Genomic DNA, 20,075 nt, shown 5'->3' with positions numbered 1-20,075 from the left:
ACCCTTCCCAGGTCATGGCAAAACACAGTCTGAAAACAGCTAATACCTGATTTCCCCTGTATAACATGAAACATTGATTCTGTCTTCTTTTTACATCTGTTACACATTAGTGATGCAGGGGGAAAAGGGAAAGAATGAGGAACAACATGGTTTTTATTTACATCAGCAAATTAATTTCTGGAACACTTTCAAGGTAAAATTTTGGTTGTAAGAATAAAGAATATCACCAAAGCTACACAATTTTCACCCACCTCTTACTCTTTCCCATCCTTTTTCAACCTGCTGATCGCAGATTTAGGGAAGTGACTGTAATTACTTTTATTATTAGAGCAGTACCTGGAGGACTTGGCCAAGATCATCCGAGATCACACAGTGTACAGGCAGGGCACAGTGTTGGTACGTTACTGGGAGAGGGGGAAGAGAACGCAAGGTCCGGTGTTCCTGAGTAGCCCTCCTATCCTCAGGGCTGTGCTGCCTCACCAAAACTCTCCTTTCTTCTACTACATAATTCATGTACTTTCTTAAAGGTTGGGGTTGTTTGGGGTTTTTTTCCCCAGGTGATCATGCATACACTTTCCCCACTATCTTCTGCACTGAGACCAAACTCATCCTCTTCTGCCACTATCCTCTGGTATTTCTCATTCACCTTTCTCACCTTCTCCTCAGTAATTTCCTTATCTCCTATCTCTTCTGCTCAGCTTCATTCCTATGCTGCTCTATGCACTCCAAATGGAGTCAGAAAGCTTGCCAATACTCTACCCTCTTGAGGCTGTTTCTTCTGTGTAATATTGTGCACAATGCAACATTTCTTTTAAGAAGGATCAATAGGCCTAGCATAACCAATTGAACAGCATCTCTTGCTTTTCAAGCATCTGATTTGCAGAACAGATGAACTACCACCACTCCAGAAGGCTTCCATGGGAGCTAGTGGGTGCTCAATGCTTCAGAAAAAAAAAAACAAACAAACCAGTTTTATTTGTTCAACTACATGAACAAGGGTGGAGTCCAGCTTAATAGCTTTATTGTGGCTAATTTCTGTTTGCATACTTGACTGGGAGTCAGAGCTCCCATTCAGTTCCTACATTTGTCGATGACTTACTGATTCAGAGGTGATTGCATCTGTCACAGAATTGCCACAGATATAACTCATCTGAGTTCATAGTACTCTTTGAGGTCTTCAGATCAAGGGTGCTGGAAAGCACATAGTGCTACAGTTATAAGAGACACGCCCTTGCATGACCGCGTGCTGAAGAGCAGTCAGCCATCCAAGGAAATGGTGCTCTCCTGACACTTCTGTGCTTTAACATTCTCAACTTTGAAGAGTTTTGTTCACATATGATTTCTATCCTCTGCTTTCCCTCTCTTCCTGTTGGAAGCAAGCATCAAGGTACAGCCTTTTCTGATGAAAGCAAAGAAAGACTCCTCATTTCACAGTGACCTATTATTCCAAACAGCCTTTGCCAGCAAGTGAATCAACCAAGGAAACACAGGAAAGCGCTGCTTGTGCCACTACTATCAGAGAAATAAGCACATCTGCAACAGCCACAGGGAGGATAGCCCCATGAACAAATTAAACTACAGTTTCCACCGTACACATTAAATACAAGAACGTTCCTGCAAATCCTTATGTCTGAGCCAAATTTTATGCCTCTGGGAAGATTCTCGTAAGGAAATAAGACTACCCAGAAAATTAAAGTTACCACCATGCATAATTCCCACTTTTGTATTGCAGCGATTCCTACAAGGCTGGTTCTTTCACATAAAAGCAGAAAAAACAAGACACAAATGAGGCTTCCCTGCTGGTGTCCATACCTTGCCATCTGCAAACTCAAGAACAGCTTCCACCAACACGTAGAAGTCCACATGCATGTCCCAAACATATTTCTGGTCTGAAAAGGGACACACAGTATTTTCTACCTTGATTATACTCAGCACCTTCAACCAAGTTCAACATGCTGTTCTGCTAGGCACAATATAGGCATATGCAGTAAGAGACAATTTCTGTACCTGGAAACTTATGAGAATCCCTCTAGTTTCTGTGAGGTAAGGTCTCAGCACGCTGGTGACCAAAAAAGGAAGTTTTTATTTTCTTGCCTGTGAATAAAGGATAGTCTGCAGTGTCCAGTACTCACTGAGCAACCCACTAACACAGGTAACAACCCACTGGTCCATCTGTATGCAGAACCTGGCCCCAAGAACCTCAGGGAAAAGAGAAGGTAAAATAGAAGCTGAAACATTGAAAGGGGATGGTAAGAGAACAGAAAAAGCACGAAACCTAAACTGGCACAGAGCAAAGACTGTCCGTGGGAAAGAGTACTTGAAGGAAGAATAGCTAAAAAAACCCACTGGAGTCACATGACACCTTAAATGTTTGTTAGCATTCTGGTTGTTGGAATAAAAATAAATAAATAAATAAATAGGCCAGGCTTCTTCCCAGCTGCCTTCTTTTGGTAAACTTTACCTGGGCTAGTTTCTGTGCCTTTCTCCTTTTCTGCTGTTTCCAACAGCAGACAATGATGAGCTGAACACCTCCTTTGAGGCAGATAAGGCTTCATTTCCACGTCAGTTAAGGTCACTCGCATCTGCTCAGTCTTGTATCTCAAGGGCTTCAATTCATCATCACCAGCTCAGCCAGAGACTGGGATCATCCGTTTGCAATGGCTGTGAGCCTCGTTCAGAATCTCAATGCAGGCAAACGTTTGCCAAGCTTTCCCCTGGTGCACGTGCAGAAAGGACTAGAGAAATATCCAGGATCTGGCACATTCATGGTCACTGCCCACGCACCTCCAGCAAGGCCAATGTTTTTCTTCCAAATCTTCACTGAGAAGCTAACTCTTCTCTGCTGCGTATTAAACTGTACTATACAGGAAGGAGGCAGGGTATTGCAGGGCTGATTATACTGATTTGCAACAGCAAAATGCTCTGTCATGCCATATGCTGAGAGCACATGATGGATCTTGTGCTGCATGGTTTGCTTCAAAGGCTGGATTTTATGACCAGATAGAAACTGTCTATAGGGCCTTTTGCAGGCTGATTCAGAAACAATGAGCTTCAATATGGAAATTCAGGTGTCTGAAATATCCATATCTAGGCATGCAAATCCCTCTCTCTGATTTTTTTTTTTTTTTTAAAAAGAAGTGGCATGGATCCATTCCTCTCTTTGGGTTAAATTCTTAAAGACTTATTCAGCCAAGATGGAAAATGCTGCTCAAAGCCATCAGGTTACAGCCCACACTCATCCTTAACAGATTAACACCACTCCCTTGAACCAGGTTGCTCTATTCAGTTCACAGTGCTTGAGATTTCAAAACCTGGTCAGCTGTTGTAACACACAGTCCAGACACACAAAGCAGCACAAGACAATTCCATATATTTCAACACTCACTATTTAAGAATTAATATTAATTTAGTTGATTAGCATGATTAGAAGTGACAGAGAATGAAGAAGAGGAGAGGAAGAAGTGTGGAGAAAGTAAGAGTATGGCAAGCCTGACACAGCTCAGCTGATAAATGTTCCTGTTCTAGCTATTTGGCCTCCTTGTCCAGTGGTAGTGAGGAGCTTCAGAGGCCAGCTGCTTTGCAGGGCTATGAATTTCTTTACATCCAGTTTTCCAGATTCTTATTATCACTGACCATCCCCTTGTGTCAGGAGATCAGGTGCCTGCATTCATCCTATTTACCTTCTTTATACCATTAATTATGGTCTTCTGCTTTGGCCAGATCCCTTCTTATTTGTCCTCTTAGAATGGTCTATAAAATTTCCAAAGCTACCACAGAAGGATTTCTTTCATTGGTTGCCTTTGCAGCATGAGAATGAGCTTTGTGACCAACACAAGCAAATTATAGGGCCAGGTAAACAGTGCTTCTTCACTGGTGCCTCCTAGAAATTAGGTGCCAAATCCTGACCTGAACTCCTAACATATTATAAAAGGGCATTATTTTTGAAAATTTTTTCTGCTGCATGGGCTCCTAAGTGTTATTACACATTGAGAATGCAAGTGAGCACAAAGCAATACTACTCTGGAAGAAATCTGGGGAAGCATGACATTTTGGTTTTCTACCAGATTAAAGATTGTCATCGTACCACAGTCACCCAAGGAGCAAGCAAGAAAATTGCCTCTAAGCAGCAACTTAGTAAACACCAATGCAGTAGAATTCACTCATCATTTGCCCCACTTTCATGGAGAGAAAAGCTATGCTTGAGGAAGAGGCAGGATGATAGTTCAAATGAAAAAAAAAAAAAAAGAAAACCTAAGGATGATAGTGAATAATCTATCCCTCTGTGAGGTACAGTAGTCCCTTTGAAAAGCACAGCTGCAATCTGACACATTTGCAGTGACTTTTTGAAAGCAAAAAGAGGAGGAAAAATATTTGAAGAATTCTTTGTACTACATCATCATGAAAGGCTACTGTTGAAAAAGACACTTGATAGAAATTAGTTGGTGCTGCCTCAGTTCTCAGTAGGGCAGCAGACCTGGAATGAGCCCCTAAACTTCACACTCCTTACTGTGCCCTGATGCTGTGTAACACACCCTTCTTGTGATGATTTTTTTCCCCCTCAAGAAGTCTCAACAAGGATAAAATAAAAGGACTATTCCAAAAGATGTCAAAGGATCTTGCCTACTCTACATCCTTGGCACTGAAGCACTACCAACACTTGCACAGGTTATCAAATTAGGCTTTAGTTCCTCAGTACAATTCACTGTTTTGAAAATGCTGTCTTAAAACCATTTCACCTCTTCTGCCACCCCACAGATATCCCTGCCCTCAGCCCAGCCCACTCCTCTCAGTGGATGCCAGGTCAGCTCTTCACAAAGCCAGGTAGGGACCAGGACCAGGACCAGGGAACTGAGGCAGCTTTAGAAAAACTACCCTCCCCAAAACGTGTTTTCTGTTGTTCTTCCTCTAAAAAGGTGAGCCAGGTTGGTGCCCTGAGCAGGGAGGCAGCACATGCAGTTGCACAGAACAATAGATGGAGATGCTGCTATGCCTTAGGGGTGCAACATAGCAGTGGCAGTAGCTAAAACAGGTATTGCTGTCAAAAAAACTGTATCACAGAACCACAGCCTTAATAGTGTTTTACACTCATTTTGCAAAGGGTTTGATGATTAAACAAGTGGCAAAACCAGGTACACAAAGACTACTTGTCCTCCTTTGTCATGATGACTGATGATAATGTTAAAGTTAATGGTACTTTATTCACCCATCAAAATATTATTTTCCCCCCCCCCCCCCCCGGGGGGTACAATGTGGCAAAGATAAATGAGGAAATGAGAAGTCTAGCACTGTATATTTGCTCCCAAAGTCTCCTGATTTACGCTGCACAGGAGGGATGCTTTGCACTGAGCTGATGTGTGGCAAAGTCATGCATCTGCTCGGTTATTTCAAATAGTTCAAAGACATCTGCCTGCTTCGTCAAAAGCACCCGTGTGTGCACTAAGAGTGCGAAAAGCCACATGTATATATAAAAGTGCATGAAAAGTATCTGTTAAGGGTACCGCATCAGTTTTTGTAACAGATTATTTCGTGAACGCAGTAGTCTGGAGAAAGCACGATTATTAGGATTTAAAATTACTGCTCACATTTTTCACTAGTGATTAGCAATTAGAAACTCCAAAGTTTTTACAGAACTGTAAAGGAGCCAGTCATGTTAAATTAAAAAAAAAAATTCCCCCATAATATTGGCATGAAATGAGTTTTAAAGGGGAGAACAAGATTAAGTGTATGCAGAGTTCTCCACTGCTTGGAAAGTACTGATTAGCTGGCTCCTCCCAACACTAACTTTCTTCACTTTCCCATCCCAGCAGATTTGAGGAGCTACATGATCTCGGACAGTTAGCCTACTGGCATTAATAATCTCCAATATTACTTTCACTATAGAGAGAGGTACACTTGCAAAATCTATCTTTATATTTATAGTATGTCCTAGGCTGAAGAGCTAGGTTAGTCAACTGCAAAACCAGCTCCTAAACCACACAGGTAGGTGTACAACAACCCTGGTCAAAGCTGGTAGGGAAACTCAACAAATCTTTGTCTACAATAGTTTCTGCATCTTAGATAAGTGTTGGTTAACTTTTTTGGACTATAATAACCATGAGAAGGAACAACATAAAAAAAAGAGAATGAAATATCTATAAGAGGTGCCTAAAGGCAATGAAAAATGCAGTCTGTGTGAACTATTCAAATAGATCCAGTCCTCATCGCTCAGCAGCCAGGAGGGCCCATTTATCTTGCATTAGGTTTTTATGGTGTGCTTTTGCCTTGAGCAGGACTTTTGAGCTGTGAATGGGGAAGATTTAAATTTAAAGAAGAGAGAGACTGTAAATGCGTCATTTAAGTGCTTTACAAACGTTATTGCAAAAGGTAATACAATTCAGAAGCTGCCTCTTTTCAATTAATATGTAAGGTGGAAGCCAGGTGAGCCCACTCCACTGTTTTAAAGCTTTGGTATAGCAAGCAGGGCAGCACCCCTCCATAAAGCCCAGTATGTAAAAAATGAGCCCCGGCTTGCCTATCCACAAGTTCATCCATTGCTGTCCTTACTGGAGTTCTCCAGGGACATCTCAAGTCAGGTGTAATGTGTGCTCTCGTGTGTGTAAGATCAGCTTTCACAAAACAAAACGTATAAATAAGATTTGTGTTGATTTTTAGTGCCTAAGAGACCTTGCAGGTATTTCAGCCGTTTGCTATGCCCCAAAGCTGAGATTATCAGCTCTTTTTGGGCACTCAGAGTTGGCCTTTCAAAACTCTAAGTTTGTATCTGTATTTTCCACATGCAGTACACACAGGGCACTTGTTGGAAAGAGACAGGACTGATCTCTAATTAGCAGTTATCTTATTAACAGTGGCAATAACAGAAATCATTCCCCAGGAAATAAGTCCTCAAAGAAAGAGGATATATAGTCAGCCAAATCTGGACACAGAAGAAACAGGTGGATAATGTCCTCACTCTTTCTATTATAAAGAGCCACATGTTAAATCTGTTACACAAGTTCTAAGCCTTCAAAACGTTTGCAAATCAAGAATTAAAACCAGCACTCACTCTCCCTAACTTCGGTTGCACTGATTGTGATAAAACTATGCATCAGCGCCAGAAACCCTCCCTGTTAAATGTCCCATTTCACGCCAGAGCAGCAGCACACGTTTTCTTTCTCTAAGCTCAGGAGACAGCAGGCTAGTAAATGGTGCTGAGTATAAAAACAAAGAATATCAGATGGCATCACAGTATCAGAAGGCATCACAAAAAAAATACATGGGGAGGGTCCAGATGTATTGGTCTCGCATGTGTGATAAAGCTCTGGCTGCTGCTGACAGTGCTGAGAGCCTGTCACAACTGAAAGGTATTCGTCCCACAGCCTGATTTGCTCTCCAAGTACCAGTTCCCACCTTTCATTTGCTATTTAATAAAGGCATTTCAGTGGTTACACATATTGAGTGACAGACAAGGCAAGGTAATACATCAGTCCTGCTGCTGAACCACACCAGCAGAGCATTAGCATCTGGAGAATTGCAAAGTCTCAACATGTGTTATCCTGTTTAATGTCTCTGCTAAAGAGACTCCATGAAGAAATATCTGTGATGGGCAGCTCTCAAGAAACTGCAGAAGCAGCTCAGAGGGAATTTGCTGTGATCATTACCTGAAAACAGCTATTGAAGGCAACCCCAAAAACATGTGAAGACATCAACTGAAATGTTTCCTGTCCTTTGAGATCATTCCCTTTGAACAAAAGCATCCCCTTTTCCTTTCAATGAAGGTAGTTGTTCTTTTTCCTCGTCCCCCTCTCGCAAATAAAAGACCAGATCGTTACTGACTGTACTACAGCTGCTATCACTGAAGCTACACTGCTTTATCTGAGTTAAGCATGGAGGAAATAAGCCCTAGATTTTGTGTAGAGCTTGTGGAGTGATGCCTAGCATATGATTTTTCTGTAATCTCTACTTTCCATAGCTTACAACATTCCCAACCTTCTCTTCCGTCTCAGGTTATGTAGGCATAAACATAGATGAGCCAAAAATACCAAATTCTCTCACGTTTAGGAAAAGTCAGGTTAAATATACTATATATTTTTACCAAGAAACCTGGGTACAAGAACTGAAATCAAGCGTACCATGCAGCTGGAGATGTGAATTCATATCTTCCACTCCTGGCACAATACAATATCACAGATGTTTCTCCATTTGTAATTCAGCAACAGCACAAAAATGCAAAGCTAGGCAGCAGATTATACATTTGGGGTTAACAGGCTTCTAGGAGAAGGTAGCCCCCTTTTCTACTCCTTCCCACCCCAAAACCCTTGCTCTGCAACAGTCAGGTATGCTGCCTATGTACCAGAACAGAAACCAAGAATGTGGAAAGTGATTCTGTCACCAAAATCTGGGAATAAACCTCGTAACACCAATGTAGTGTTAAAAGGCAGGCATTCTTTATTGCAGCGCTGGATGCACGGGGGATAGCTCCACCCAACGTGCATGCCAGGTGATCGCCAACACACAGGTTATGTAGGATCAAAACATACATATTCATCATTTTTCTCAGAAAAGGCAGTCCTAGGATAATCATTTCTTCGAATCCATTTCCATATTCTCCTCCCCGTCACGCATGCTCAGTGATTTGAGTCGGTGGTCCTCAGGGGTCTCTGGTGGTCGTCAGTGGTCTTGCACCCGTGTCCGCTGGATGACCTCCTTCATGCAGGCATGCGCAGTATCCTTGTTGCAGGTGCACCTGCACCTATCCATAGAGGTGCACCTGCACCTGTCCATAGCAACTTACTTTATAAGATTAATATTCCCGGGCCTATTGTCCGGTTGGGTAGGGACTGTACAAGGAACATAGCAGCATTGTATCTTGCCACGGTCACCTTGCCACTTGCCACGGTTAGCTAGCTTCATTACCTATTACCTTGGTTACAAACCACGGCCCCTATCCTACGGTTACAATTCTGCCATTCTCCCCAAAGAGGAATGCTTCGCCCCAGAATCTTCCACAATGACAACGCATCACAGAGTGCACACACTAGCCCCAAAAGGATGCTTGCCTTCCCACAACGTTTTATCAAACAAGTCCCTCCAGTCCAGATGAACTCTGTGTCCATGAGCTGGTATGTTTCTCATTTGATGTTCTAGACATTGGAGCAACTTAATTTTCTTATTGCAAGTTGGGAAAAAAATTTTCCACCTCCTCTGCTTTCTGGTCAATGTTTAAATGTCTAGGTATGCTGTATCAGTGATGAGATTCTGTGTCATAGGAATGACAGAACTAGCATGGACTGCGAACACCACACTGGCTTACGCCAATGGCCACACAACAAAAAAAAAGTAGGATCACCTAAAAAGTCTGAGAGAGAAACATTTCTTACTCATGCTTATACTTATCACCAAGGTATACTGTCATACAAACACCATCCCCCACATACGCATACACTTTTAAAAACCACCTGTATGTTTAAAATGCTGCCCACTGTCCGCAAGTTTCTTCCCAGGAAAGACTCAACTACTGGGCAGACAGGTACAGATTGCACCACCATCACTCACCGCCAGGGCTCCTATGAGTAGTGTCATGCTTTATTTTTTTGTATTTATTAAAGCAAATAAATATTTAAGTCACAGCTCCTATTCTGTTTTCTGTGACAGGCCATAAATTCCCCTGTCATCAATTGATTTACTTGTCATCAGCAACCTTGCTCTGACTTACATCCTCCCAGTGAGGATCCAGCAGTAACAAATCTATGTCATATAGGGAATTCACTTGTTTAGATGGGAAGCAACTTGCCACCACCTCTACCATAAACATCATACACCTTTAAACTTCTTTTAAAAGGACTAGAAGACCTCAGCAATCAAGGGAAGACCACCACTGGTTAAAGGCAGATCCTAGGTAGGCAGATGAAAAGAGCTCCTTACAGTTTCACTAAAAACAGTGAAGCAACATTTTAATGAAACCGTTAATTAGAATTGGAAACTTTTAACATCCTGGTATGCAGCAATACCAGGGATACAACTAAAACCTGCTGCAGCCTCTTGGATTTCTACTCTTAAGTGCAATTCATCAGTCCAGCACAAAGCCTGTTCCAGCACAAAGCTTAGGAGACATTAGAGCAGTGCAGTTACCCAACACTACACCAGGACTGCCTTTCATGCACCAGGTGCCCTGTCAGCACAGGGTAAGTTGAGACAGCCTTTGGCACAGCTCTGAGGAAAAACTGGAGTTTCCTTTGCATGACCAAAAAAAAAGAGAGAGAGACCGTGGCAGGATGTTACATGGATGCAGACAAGTCCATCCGATGTGGTTCAAATAAGGGAGGCTGTTCCACTTCATGTTAACTGATTGAAATGTAATTAGGGCATACAACATTACTAAGAACATTTCCCTACCCTCTCAGATATTCTGTAGTAGAAAAGCTTTAGGCAGTGAATTCAGCTGTCGCTGCCAAGGGTTTGCAAACTTATGTAGGACCACCAGTACACTAGTCCTAGGAAAGCATGATGCAGACATGCTATATACATCATCCTGTCCTGCTTTGCTACTCTCAGGGAACCATGGTGAAGTTCTCTGCTGAAAAGAGGGTTGTGAGAAAGGAGCTTTCCCGTGAACAGAGAGGTGTTAGCAAGGGGCAAGATTACTGGCCCAAAAAGGAATCATAGGGCATGGCAGAAGGAATGAATTTGGGGTGGGGTATTCTGAGCCTATTATGCACTTTCAACCAAAAGGAAAGGATTTACTAGACCTAGGCAAAGGTGGCTTGCAATAAAGAGATGCAAAGTGAAAGGACCTTATTAAAGTGAGATGGGGAAAGGGATAGATCAATCAGAGACCAAGGTGGCCATGGGAAGCAATTTGTGGTGTGATCAATGGGGGGAAAGGAGCAGTTGAAGATCAGAATATGCTGAAAAGTGTGAAGGCCTGCAAGAGGATACTCATCGTGCAGAGACAGCGAACTGGTAAGCGAACACTATCTACAAGAGTGTTTGGGAGATTCGTTGCTTCTATAGTCTTGATAATATGACAACTTCTTTGCAGATGTCTGAAGCAACAAAACTAGTAATTCCTCTACTGTCAAATCTTTGTGCTAAAACATAAACATACACTTTAGAGCTACCTCTCCTTTCTCTCGTTCTTCTCTTTTTCACTTCTTGAGCACCTTGGACAAACAACAAATGGCTCAAAAGTGATGAGTTGGGAATGGTATTTAACCACAGAGTCATTAAACTTCAGTACACTGAACAATGTTCTTTGAAACAAGGAGCCGTAATTATTTTCCTCCTTTGAATAAGTCACAGCAGAAAAAGACGAAAGGCCTACTATATTTTCAGGGAATTTATTACTACTTACTTAGTGCACAACTTAAGGCATTGAAAATGGCTGGAGTCAGGAAGTTTTAAAGTCTGTGCTCTCAAAAGCAGAGCCACTTAAAACTGCCTTTTGCACATTTAGGACTAAAATAAAAGAGCACTCCACGGGCTATTGATTCATTCTGGCCAACTGCAACTTTAGAGAACATGTCTCATAAAATGCTCATGGATGTTCTCATAGTTCGTGGTTCATTTACAGATGATTATAGCACTGTTATTTCATACATCAGTGCTTTGTAATAAACAAAAGTGTTGCCCTGTAGGGGCTTCAGTTTAATCGACATTTCTTCCAGTCACATTCTGTTTGAAGATGGTGAGAAACTGCAGGAACTCCCTCAAGGACAATAGGCTTACAAGGGCACCCTATCAATTTTATGAAAGCCTGCACATCAATTTGTCCATGTAAGGCCAAATTACGAGTTTTCCTCCCAGTAAGAGGACTTATAAGGCTACAGTGTGTCTCATCATTTACCTATTCCTTTGAAAGCTAAGATTCACAAGGTGATTTCAAGCACACAAATGGTTGAAAGTGAAACATCCCATTTGACACATGTCACATCACCGGCTCACATTTGACCTGACCTTCCGAACTGACTAGGTTTATGACTCACAAGTTCTTGAGATTATTCCCAAAAAAAATTTTAAGCTTTTTCACTAACGTCCACACAGTGCAAGCTACTGCTGAAGATTAGGTAACTCTACTGCTTCTTAGCTGGTCAGGATTGCCACTGAGAGCTACCACACAGGTGCAGTGCGTGATTCCTGTTCCAGTGTATTGGGATGCCAGGGGTAGTACTGGCATGTGCCATCTGTCCTTAGCTCAGCAGAGAGGTAAGGCCCAGAGAGATCTTACCTAGTGTTATAAATTGTGGTGGGGATGGACCACATGTGCCCAAGAAAAGAGCCACCCTGGTTGACATGCTTTGTGATCTAGGGCAAGACATCTCTCCGTAAAATCAGAGCAAAAGACTTGATCACCTTTTGTTAAGTGTTTTTACAGCCTTAGACAGCAGGTATTACATAAATATGAAGGATTCACTCTATAATTAACATATGTGCTGTTCTATAAAAGCACTTCACACCACTAAAAGCCTAAAGAGTGCACCTGGACAATTATTTTTACATCACTGTAGGGTTTTAAAATTTTATCCTGTTTAATTTCCAGTGAAAACACTCCTCCCATACTCATTCTCTATTTAATTTTAGTTGTCGTCTAAGTGCTATTTCTAAGATGCAATGGATTTGAATGTTAAGTGGCTCCCTACCATACAACAGCATAATTCATGTAAAAAATAAACCCAACAAAATTATAAATTCCAAATGACCCAGCTGGAAATCACAGTTCAAAACAGAATACAGGACACCCTCACAGGTCTCTGTAGACCCCCGCATTGAAGCCACAACAGGTGAGCATGCATTTTATGAAACAACATAAACAGCAGCTTGCAATACGAATCTCAGACAGCAAAGTCCCCAAACTCCTGATTTTCTTCCATGATCCAACTGCTGCAGCCAGTTCCAGCAGAGAATATTTAGATTGAAATGCAAAAAAATGTAGCAAAAGAAATAATGAAAACTAGCACCAAATGATAAAGTGGTAAGGACCTTGTTCTTCAGGCCTCCTTTGGAAGCTTTCCCAAATTACTCACATGGCTGCCAGTCTGAAAGACAGGTTGGTTTGTTTTTTAAACTGTTCACCTGCCTTATAGCCCTCTTTTAAATGCGGTTTAGTAAGAGTGAAGGCCAGCTCCATGATTGCATAAGTTGTATTACATCCAAAATCAGCTAGCAGTAGCATTCAAGAAAGTCAGGGGAAAACACAGATTTTTATTCAAACCTCTTCACAGTTTTTATATCAATAGACAGTTGACATATGTGCATGCACACCCAAAGCACTACTGAAGGTGAGGGTTGAAAAAGTCTGAAGAGTTTTTCTGTCCAGTTCCCTGACAACATAAACACAGGTATATGTGAGAGATCATATACTAAAACTGTATCCTCAAATAATAGCAGCAACAGCAAATGCTTGTCCTGGAACACCATCAAGGAACTTCAAGTCCCCTTTGTAGCTCCTTTTAAGTATCTGAAATTGGGCACCAGAAATTGTGGCCTGAGAAACTGCCATTATACACATTCACTATGTCTGTGCCTTTTATGTATACATTTAGTATAATCTCTAGCAACATTAATGTATTATATACATTAATTAACAACTACATAATTTTGAAGAGCAGGAACAAGTTGAAAATTTCATAGAAATACCTCCTCCATATGCATCCAATTTTATCATGAGTCCATATCTCCACTCTCACTCTACTATGGTTGGATTCAAATAGTTTAAACACAGCTTCCAGTGATGCCACATCATGTGTTAAGTGTTACACCGAGCAGCCGGAAGCAAAGATGTAACGAGGAGGAGGAGACGCCACTTGGCTAGAAAATGAGCCAGGAATCAGATGCCAGCCAGGGAAACAAATTGACTTCTGCTGAAGAGGGTTTTTTTTATTAAAAGATTAAAAAAGCAGATTGTCTGGCTGAAAAATGAACAGGTGGTGACTCTACTTAAATTCCATTTTGAAGCACAGCCCAGGTTCAAGAACGAATAGAAATGATTGCTGAACTGTAAAAACGTATCATCATCATCGTCATCAGTTATACCCATCAGGGTAACAGCTCACTGTGAGTCTTTGCCTTATAGTTAACACCCAGACACGGTGATATGAGGAAGTCTGTTGCAACAGACAGATGTCTATAAAGAAAATCGCAGACAATGACAGGTTGTGGCCTGATGCTAAATTTCACTGAGCTGGTCTCTTCATGAATTCAAATAGGCCTTAAGGAATACCGCTTTCAAAAACTTTCTCTATGTTTTTTCCTTACCAATGACCAGTGTTGGAGGGAGGGAGGAAGGAGTGAAGCATGGGGGGGTCAGTGCCTGTACTTTTCTTCAAACAGGACAATGCTATGAAACTATGGTCAGATTAGCAGTGGGCAAATTTATATGTCAAAGTGATGACCCGAACATCCAAGAGCGAGATTTAAGTGTGCTGCCAGAATCCTCCATTTAAAAACTAAGGTTCCATGCAAACTGGACTGGCTAGAGGAGATTTTTGTCTTAAAACATCAGTCTGATCAGTTGCAAAATAAGACACCCAATGCTTTAGCCAATGCCCACATTATTCAGGATGTCATGAGACAGATACGCAGGTTGAATAAGGGAAGGCTATGCATGACAGATCAGCAGGCACTGAGTCTTTCTAACCACCAAGGGTCACTGTTGATTCACTCAGCTGAGGAAACAGTGGGGAAAATACTTTTGATTATAATAACAAGAAACTGACTTCATCTGAGAAAGCCCTCTGATCCCAAAGATGCCTGTCAAGCTTGATGATGCTCTTCTGGGAGGCTTCGCATGGCAATAGCAATCCTGACTGCAGCCACTAAGACAGGATGCAGGTTGGTTGCAGCTACCCTTCAATTACAAATTTCTCCTCAATCATTTAGATCTCACTCCAGAACAAAGTGTGCAAAGTGTACATGCCCACGGACACCAACAGCAACTTGGATATTTGGCCTGTCATCCCCAAGACATAAATTAGCCATTAGCAAATCTCAGCCTGGAATCTCTAAGCTTTCATCTTTCTTTGCACGGACTAACAAGGGGTCACAGGACCTTCCTCTTTATTGTCACAGACGAGGAAAATTCCCTATTTTTTTCTTGGGAATAGCCTCCTTGTTGGTTTCTGACCTTTTTCCTTGTTTTAGGATACTTCTCAAAGCTCTGTCTGCTGGGCTAATAGCAGCTGATTTCACTAGTCAGCCTTACATTATCTTCCTTCTTGTTCAAACAATTGATATCATGTCATCATCTTATTTAACAAAGGAAGAAAAGATTATTTTAAGCACCAATTTACTGTATTTCAGGCCCTCTGTCTTCAAATGGTGGGGGACAGAAAAAACTTCAGTGCTAATGAGACAATGTGCTAACGCACAGACCAGAGAGCTGCATTACCTCAGAAGGCAGCAGCACATCTTGCATACACGTAGCATTTCAGGGTTTGGGGTTTTTTTCTTTTTTAAAAGGAACAGTGTGCAGCCAGAAACCACTCAAATATGATTAATTTACACACTCTGGAATAAGCCAGCTGCTATACTGCAGCTCTGCACCTGCAATTGCATGCTGCAGTCTGCACAGGCTCTGCAAATGTTCATTACACTTTAGGATATCTCACACCAACAAAAAGTCCAGCTGCAGGGAATTCACACCAGATTGGGGAACTGGACAGGATGCTCTGCAACAGCAGCTCCAGATTGAGCCATACCTGGGTCTCAACACTGCAAAGATGAGAGAAGCATATGGGAGTACCCTGAGCTCTCCCTGCTGTCACTAAGGCAAAGAAAGTGGCGCATGAACCAGGGAAAGAAGTCAAGCACCAGCCATGGAGACGGAACTCCTTGTCTGGGATTCAGAATTGCTCAGTAACAAAACAGTGCTTGAAAAGGAGCTCTTAGCTTGACGATTCAGCATATAGACAATAAACCTTCCTTTAGGAAATGACCAAATAAAACACAGGCACGAAAAGAGCAAAGGCTTAATTAACTTGTATCCAATGTATGGATCTACTAATGGCAGATGATTCACACCATCAACAGTACAAGAAAGGCAGAGTATTCCTGACCTGCTGCTAAGGTTGTAGCTGACCTCAAGCACAATGGACCTAAGTAAAGGAAGGGAAAATATTACTGTGGTTGTTAGCACAAAGACTTGAAAGGTCGTAGCCAGCAGCACAGCAATATTCTGAAATATATGCTACTGAGGGACTGTTACCGTGAAAGTTTCAGCTGTAAATATTGTGTCTCCAGTAGAGAAACAGAAGATGTTTTGTGTTCATCATCCAAATTGAATTTAAAAAAACCAAACACAAACAAAAAAACCAAACAAGTATCAACCAGTCAGGCTATATATATATATATGCACAAACATGCACAAGCTTAAATCTTTCAGCAACTGGGAATGTTTCCAGCTTTTGATGCTGTGTCTTGAATTAACATCGCTGTTTCTTTCTTTCTGAGTTACCCCAAAGCTCTAACAGATTGTGTGGCACTTGTATTAGCACCCACCTGGAATGAACAGAAGGGGAAGGTAGCAAGGGAAAGATGGCAAGGAGTATAGCAAGCTCACGGTAGTTTATGTAATAAAATAGAAAGCAACTGAGGCCATTTGACTCTCTAACCAACTGCTGCCATTCAGCTTTAGCACAAGACTGAACTAAATTCTGCCTTTGCAGTCACATATACACAACTCATCATCTTCACTGTAATGATTCACATGCACATGAGGACAAAATTGAGCCCAAAGCGATACAGAATGGCTGTGCCAGCCACTCGAAGAAAATGCTTGGCCACATAGTGCTGAAAGCTACGTTTGAAAGACACATCAGCCACCCAGACCCAGCTGTCATCATCCATCCAGTCCCCTGCTGTCATGATCAGCTGGCCTATGACTGCAGCCTGCCACGAGTTGGTTCTCAAAACACATCTGAAAACAGAAGATCAATGAAGATACAGAGTGGGCAGCTTCTGTCTCTGCACCAACATTCATCAGCTGAATCGAGGAAATGTGTGCCAATCATTTTTTTATAATAGAGTCACCTTAACAAAGCTTTGTCACAGCATCCATGTCTCTTGCTACAAAATAAACACTGACAGTCTGAATGCCCTTTATATAGCTACAGAGACATCAGCCTCTGACAATATTTGATTCTGCTAACATTATCTCTTAAGCTTATTTTAAATTTCACAACACATCTACACTAGAAATGCAAATACCTAGCAACATTATTAGCTGTTCTGGTGGACACTACCTTGGTGCTTTCTATGAAGAGAAGAGAGTAAGAAGTCCCAGAAATGACATTTGCTTTAAGGCTCTGCAGCAGCTGGGCAATCTTCCTGATAAAAGCCAGTAAAACATGCATCTACTTGGAAGAATGAAAGCTCAACTCCTCATCTCCCAGTGCAGACTACTCATAAAATTATGGCTCAGCTTTTATCTATTTGTGGCAATACAAGAGTGCTGAAACAAATGAATGGAAGACTTCTGCCTAACTATGAGATTAAAAAAAGCATTTTCTAAGGTTCCAGGAGGAAAAGAAAAAAAAAACCAACCAAAAAACAAATCCACAAAACAAAACAACACATACCAGACTCCAGCCATACACACTTCCCTGCTTCTGTGTGATTTTATACAAACAATTTGGTGGTGTTTAGAGGTAGTAGCTCACCAGAAAACAAAGCACAAACAGCATCTCTGCTATTCTGTTCCAGCATGTCTGCATCTTGTCTTTCCTTCTGTAAGATGTTTCTCCAGGGTAAATCAAACTTCAGGCTCCATTCAGCTCACAGACCTTCCACAAGATCATCAGCAAAGGCTTGCACATAACATGAGCCATCTTAACAAGTGGATCATGCCTGCTTTACAACCACAATACTACTATTTATATCCTTAACACACCTCCAGGTAATTAAGGTAAAGAAATTAGGAAGAGCCTCCTACTGAAATCCCTATGAGAAACAAACACATTGACCAGTCATTCATTCATTCAGGGCCCTCTGATACAGACACACGGTCTTTCTCAATAAAAAGATCACCAAATCTGTTCATGAGGGCCATGTGTCAGTCATTGGGAACAGATAACTCTAAGCCATTTAAAGGTAAAACGCATCTGAACAAAAGAAATTTGAGAGTAAAATCTGCTGCCTGCTAAGCATGAGCCCCTGTTTCCCCAGCAGAGTGTTTAGTGTTACTTGAAGCAATGCCTATGTGCACCAAGGTGGGTAAATGTCTATGCTTACTGAGTGTCTGTCAGAAAAACTTACTGCTGGTTATCTCCTGGGCCAAATTCTGATTTGGAGAACTACAAAGCAAAAGTGATCAGTCAATATCCCAGAAGATCTGTGAATAAGAGAGATGATTATAAATCCAGATAGACCTGGGGGAGCCATGTAAATGTATTACAAACACCAAGATTTATATTAATGTCTGGAGCTGACAAGCTCTCTCTCCTTATTTAATTGCCCACTCACGACTAAGTTAAGTGAGTCCATGTGGGACCACGAGGTAAAGATCAGTGGCTCTGTCTAGCCTCAATACTGAATGCAATACAACACTAATATAAGGAGCGAATCTCCCAAGCACAGATCACTATATTATCAAGCATTTGCCGACAGCTAAAATAATTCAATTTAGGGCAGAAATACACCTTGCAGTGCACAGACAGACTGGTCTCTGCACACTAATCTGGCAATGATCTAGCTAGGAAGTTTGCTACTGAAACCTCTTCCTCTCCTCTCTTGATAAATGCAATCTTGTGCTACTTACATTTGTTTAAAATGCTGCTGTAGAGAGTCCTCCCCAACTTAAAGCTAAAATCACAATAACTCCTATAATTCTCTTCACCTGCTCTCAGGTACTTGTTTAAACACTGAGAGTCCTTGGGTCCTCCCTGGCTTCTCACACTTACCGTCTATCATACACTGACCTTCCAGTTCCACTATACCAAAATCAGTCTGTATCGCTAATCCGCAAAGCTTTTCAGGAATCAGTTTTGTCCCCTCCTCTCCCCTAGCAGTACCTGTACAAATGATACCCATTAAAAATCCTCGTGGCCTCATCCTGGCATCAGAGATGTCATCAGGTAGAAAGGCCAAGAAGTAACCACAAACAGCAACCTGTGAGAAGTTGGGCAGATATATAGATATCATGTACTCCATTGCCATGTTCTCCCCATTCTCTTGTGTTCTTCATATCCATTTATTGCCTCTGACTTGACTGCAAGTTCTTTAGTGCAAGGACTCCTGGATAATAAGCCTTTGTGTAATATATTATTGATGTCCATGTGGGCTTCTAGGCACAACCGTGATACAAATCCTAAATGACAGTGGTAAGACAACTACTGGCATGAGCTTAAAAGCCAAGCTGAGCCCTTTAGAAAAGTCTGGCCTCAGTGATAAATTTAGGTTTTTAAATAACCCATAGTCCCAGAGCATTCCAGTGACTCACCTCACCAATTAATTTATTCTTACAACACCTAGGCTAGACAGGGAAATTTAAGCTCCCTCACTTAATAACTTTGGGAGACTGAAGAATGTGCAGAGAGAGGGACTGAATACAAGATCTGCAGCCTTTGATCTTAACTGCAAGATTATATTTTCTCCCTTTGGGAACTACAGCTTGACTCCCGATCTCAAGTCACCCAACATCATGCTTAACAGACTCTCCTGATGATTAAGAAGTAGTATGAACAAACTGCCTCCCAAGAGCAACATCACTACTTACACTTCTGAAACAAGGTCAAAGAACGTTGGAATAAGCAAGTGTTACTATGTGCAATCCAAAAGGGAAAACAAAATGTGTGTTACTTAAATCATAAATGGGTAGATGAGAGCAAAAACCTCAGACAAAGTACACATATAGTATCGGGAGAGACGGAAGAAGGAAATATCAGATCTGAAATATTTATTTTCATCTTTAAACCATATTAACTCTCTTCCTGACACAGCAAAAAAAGAAATGAACCTCTTAATTTATCCTCATAGCACAGTATTAAATAGGAATGTTTTAGCTCTGCTATACAGATGAAAAATTGACATACATTGACTTAACTAAACATAAAAGAGTGAAACATCCAGCAAATCAAACAGCCCATCTGGCTGAGTACTTTTTGAAG

General features: G+C 41.5%; 1 protein-coding gene across 12 annotated transcripts in view; it reads right to left on the bottom strand.

Annotated features, from left to right (window-relative positions):
- Positions 1 to 20,075, bottom strand: part of TSPAN4 (tetraspanin 4) — a 468,762-nt gene that overhangs the window by 337,977 nt on the left and 110,710 nt on the right. Inside the window, exon 3 of one of the 12 annotated variants that reach the window (XM_075754869.1) lies at positions 1,813 to 1,889. The exons of the other annotated variants lie outside the window; for them this stretch is intronic. Within the exon in view, the coding sequence (XP_075610984.1) occupies positions 1,813 to 1,869 (57 nt within the window). The 5' untranslated portion in view covers positions 1,870 to 1,889. The remainder of the gene's footprint in view (positions 1 to 1,812; positions 1,890 to 20,075) is intronic. 12 annotated transcript variants of the gene reach the window in all.

This window comes from Balearica regulorum, chromosome 5, assembly GCF_011004875.1.
Source record: "Balearica regulorum gibbericeps isolate bBalReg1 chromosome 5, bBalReg1.pri, whole genome shotgun sequence".
Classification (NCBI taxonomy): Eukaryota; Metazoa; Chordata; class Aves; order Gruiformes; family Gruidae; genus Balearica; species Balearica regulorum.
This window is presented reverse-complemented; position numbering and strand designations above follow the sequence as displayed.